Here is a 3674-nt window from a genome sequence, read left to right as displayed (position 1 = left end):
TGAGAAGTGAAAGCTAGTGAAAACAGTAATTGAAATGTCGTGCCCCGAGCAGAACAAAATCGGCTGAACGTACTTTTTAATGCAAATATTACCAAGGCGTGAATGAATTGGCAATATTTTGGTGGAAAAGTACTGAAATATGTATCCAGATCTTATTCATACAATTCAGGCCAATTTTTTAAGGTATGTAATTAGTAATTTACTGTTTTGTAGGAAGATGTCTTTCGTACGCATACCAAAGCACGTTTATTTAATGATTGTAGGGACAGCCATTGTTGCATGACGTGCCGTATCACCTTAAGACAAACGGCATCTCCATAGAAATCGGGGAAAACATCGAAAAATATTTTGATCGGAAGGTGATTACATCAAAAAACAATTTGACAGGTAAATAAATTTAAAAATGGGATGTGATCCTATGTTCGGACAGTATATAGTGTAGCAGCAGGAGTATCGATTGACATTGATAGCTCGACTTTGTTTACCTTTGTTAGTTTCGACGTAATGAAAATTTGCTCTTGATATGCTATACACATTGTGTAGTAGGCTACCATGCGTCTCCAAGATTTTATATTTTTTCATACCGCTTTGACTAAACTAATCACTTTTGAAACATGTAATTTAGGATATTTTCATTTTGTTTGAAACTTGGAAGAAATTAATTATTAATCATTCCGCAATTCACGAGTATGCAATTGAAAAGATTGAAACCGACGCCTGTGGTACTCCACTCCACTCTACATGCACACAGTCACACAAAACCGTCCAAACCAAGGTGACTACATATAGGTGTTCTAATGTGTCAAATTCATGATTCAGCCATGTTGAATTTTTGTATGGGACAGAGACCGAGTTTGCTTACAACTTGCTCTAAAACCGCACTTTTCCTCCCCGAGACCTCCTCGCCCATATAGTGACAAAGCTGTATCACCATGTATATACCCACCATGGTGCAAACAAATCAGTATGACGATGGGATGGAACCGATGGAACGAACACATGGTAGCACAGTAAGCATATCAGTCTGTCTGTCCTGCCTAACGTATAAATATAAGAGCGCGAGGGAAGCCCGCTGACATAGTATCTTTATTGTTTGTTTATTGTGGTTCGTGTTTGAGTGCCTATAGCCTACCTCGCAGATAAAAATGGTTCTCCAGCTTGGTGATCAGTTTCCCAACTTCACTGTGGATACTACCATCGGCAAGATTGATTTCCACCAGTGGGCTGGCGATTCGTGGGTCATTTTTTTCTCCCATCCGGCTGATTTTACCCCAGTTTGTACTACGGAGCTATCCACCGTTGCTCGTATGGTGCCGGAATTTGCCAAGCGCAACGTGAAGCCAATCGCTCTCTCGTGTGACTCGGCGGAATCGCATCGACAATGGATCGCGGATATCAAGGAATATGGCAAATTGGACGACTTAACCTACCCAATCATTGATGACGAAAGCCGGGAATTAGCTGTCAAACTCAATATGCTCGATAAAGACGAAATTGGAGCCGAGGGACTACCGTTGACATGCCGCGCCGTTTTTGTTATCGATAGTAACAAGAAGCTTCGCCTGTCGCTCCTGTATCCGGCCACCACAGGTCGAAACTTTAGTGAAATTCTTCGTGTCATCGATTCGCTGCAGTTGACCGACAAGAAGAAGGTAGCAACTCCTGCCGACTGGAAGCAAGGTGATTGGTGCATGGTGCAACCGAGTGTCAAAGAAGAAGATTTGCCTAAGATGTTCCCTAATGGAGTGACGAAGGTTCAGTTGCCATCGGGCAAAGGTTACCTTCGCAAGACCACTATTTAAGTTAGGATAGAAAGTGATATACTTAAGCAAGCTTGTGCATTCGAGACTTACTATTTTATAAATCTTTATGAACCCAAAGCATTTTGCTGTCACATCTTCGGCAATAAATCATTCTGTTTTCTCCTGTAATATTTTCATATTCTTTTATTTGATGACAATCTAAGTTGATGCAACCAAGGAACAATTATTTCGAGCTGGGTTTATTGAATAAAATGAGTAGGTAACACCTCGTTTTACATGGAAATTGGTTTTGGGAGGTTTTTTGTTATCGGTGCACAGTGGTTGAATTCCCGATAAGATTACAACCAGTGAAAAATTGTGTAATAGTTTTGTTTGATTTATCAAATTCAATGGTTTTGGAAGGATTTTCCCATCCATCAATAACGCAAATTAGAAACATTGCAATTGATTGAAGACCTTTACCCTTATTCCTGCTTTCAAACAAAATGTTATTCAATGTAGGCCACCTTCAATGGTAATTTACCTGCAGAGCTTTGCCAGTTAAATAATGTTGAACTAATTTCATAATAGAGAGTGCAAAATTAAAATCTAACAATTTAGCAATCAAACCTTCATGCCATACTCTGTCGAATGCTTTTTCTATGTCTAGAAGAGCAACTCCAGTTAAGCAGCTTTCAGATTTGTTTGAACGAATTAAATTGGTAACTCTTAAGAGTTGATGGGTAGTTGAATGCAAATAGTTTAGGTCATCTGCAAAAAATCGACTTTTCGCGGCTGTCGGGACTCAACGCTACCTACGGTGCTTGAGTAATGTGCAATTCGATAGAGCTTACCAAACGCGTTCTGGGCTTATGTAGTGTTTGGAATTTAGTCGGTACGGACGCGAAATCTCTTTAGTAGTGAATATTTAGGGAGGAAACCAAAATTAATCACCTTTCCAACATAGGCTATCACATTTATTTTGGTGGCACTCTGCAAACTAACTAATTTTTCTGCTGCTTCGCGCGGCGTTCGGGACTCGCTCGGTTAACGGAACTCACTTAGTTTAGATATGTTATACTTAAACAGATTTACTGTTTCGATCGGAGTACTAAGCGGACGTATCCGGGATTCACAATTCCATACTGATCAAATTGGATTACTACTTGCCTCGTTAATACGAACTCACGTCACAGGCTTTTTTCAAAACTATCTTGAAACAATATACAAGAACGAGTGTTCAAACAAACAACATAGGCTAGTCCTTCTGTAGTATTGTCGATAGATAGAAGCAAAATTAGTACACATGGGTCAAGTTTTGAAAAGTAAGCTGTCACGCAGCTCCAGCTTGATACCATAAAAAAGTAATATCAGGGCTGGTAGCGAGTCACTTTTTAGTGACTACTTAGTCACTATTTTCAAGCCAGTCACTAAAAGTCTCATTTTTTAAGACCAAGTCACCTAAGTCACTTTTTCTTGTAATCAGTCATTATTTTCATCTTTTTTAGCGTGAATTTATTTCAAGATTGATCATTCTTTGCTTTGTGACGTTAGACGTCTTTCTCTATCTACAGGTGTCTGCTCACTTCTAAATAAAATTACATGAGTTTTACAGGTTTTTCCAGAACTTTAACGTATAAATTCCAGACTTATAACAAGCTATTTTTTAATGCGTTAATTTTTTTTTGCAGTTCAAAAACAACAGGAAATAGCCCAAACGTTTTTATGACATGACAATCAGTTTTAAAGAAACAGTTTTACAATCAAATCCATTGAATGTTGAAGTTTAACTCTTATTTAATTTCTCGCTTTAATAAAGCTTAAAAGCTTACTTAGGTTTATTAAGACCAAGATATAAAAATACTCAATGTCTTGAATTTTCGTATTTCATGTACAAGTTTCTAGATATTGAAAATTTTCAAAGTGCCAGAA

At 38.2% G+C, this 3674-nt stretch overlaps 1 protein-coding gene across 1 annotated transcript; it reads left to right on the top strand.

Moving 5' to 3' along the window:
- The first annotated feature begins 1041 nt into the window (after window positions 1-1041).
- Window positions 1042-1806, top strand: Prx6a (Peroxiredoxin 6a). The gene has a single exon (XM_065218529.1). It carries the CDS (start codon window positions 1146-1148, stop codon window positions 1800-1802), a length of 657 nt encoding a protein of 218 aa, XP_065074601.1. The 5' UTR covers window positions 1042-1145; the 3' UTR covers window positions 1803-1806.
- Window positions 1807-3674: the final 1868 nt, after the last annotated feature.

Source organism: Ochlerotatus camptorhynchus, unplaced genomic scaffold (assembly GCF_037179485.1).
Source record: "Ochlerotatus camptorhynchus isolate MF236.1 unplaced genomic scaffold, CSIRO-AGI_Acam_v1.1 ptg000089l, whole genome shotgun sequence".
In the NCBI taxonomy this organism is placed as follows: Eukaryota; Metazoa; Arthropoda; class Insecta; order Diptera; family Culicidae; genus Ochlerotatus; species Ochlerotatus camptorhynchus.
Note: the sequence above shows the minus strand (reverse complement) of the source record. Positions and strands in the feature narration are given on the sequence as shown.

Bases quoted from the DNA above. Each gene is read 5' to 3' on its own strand.
- Prx6a (XM_065218529.1), top strand. From the start codon at position 1,146: ATGGTTCTCCAGCTTGGTGATCAGTTTCCCAACTTCACTGTGGATACT.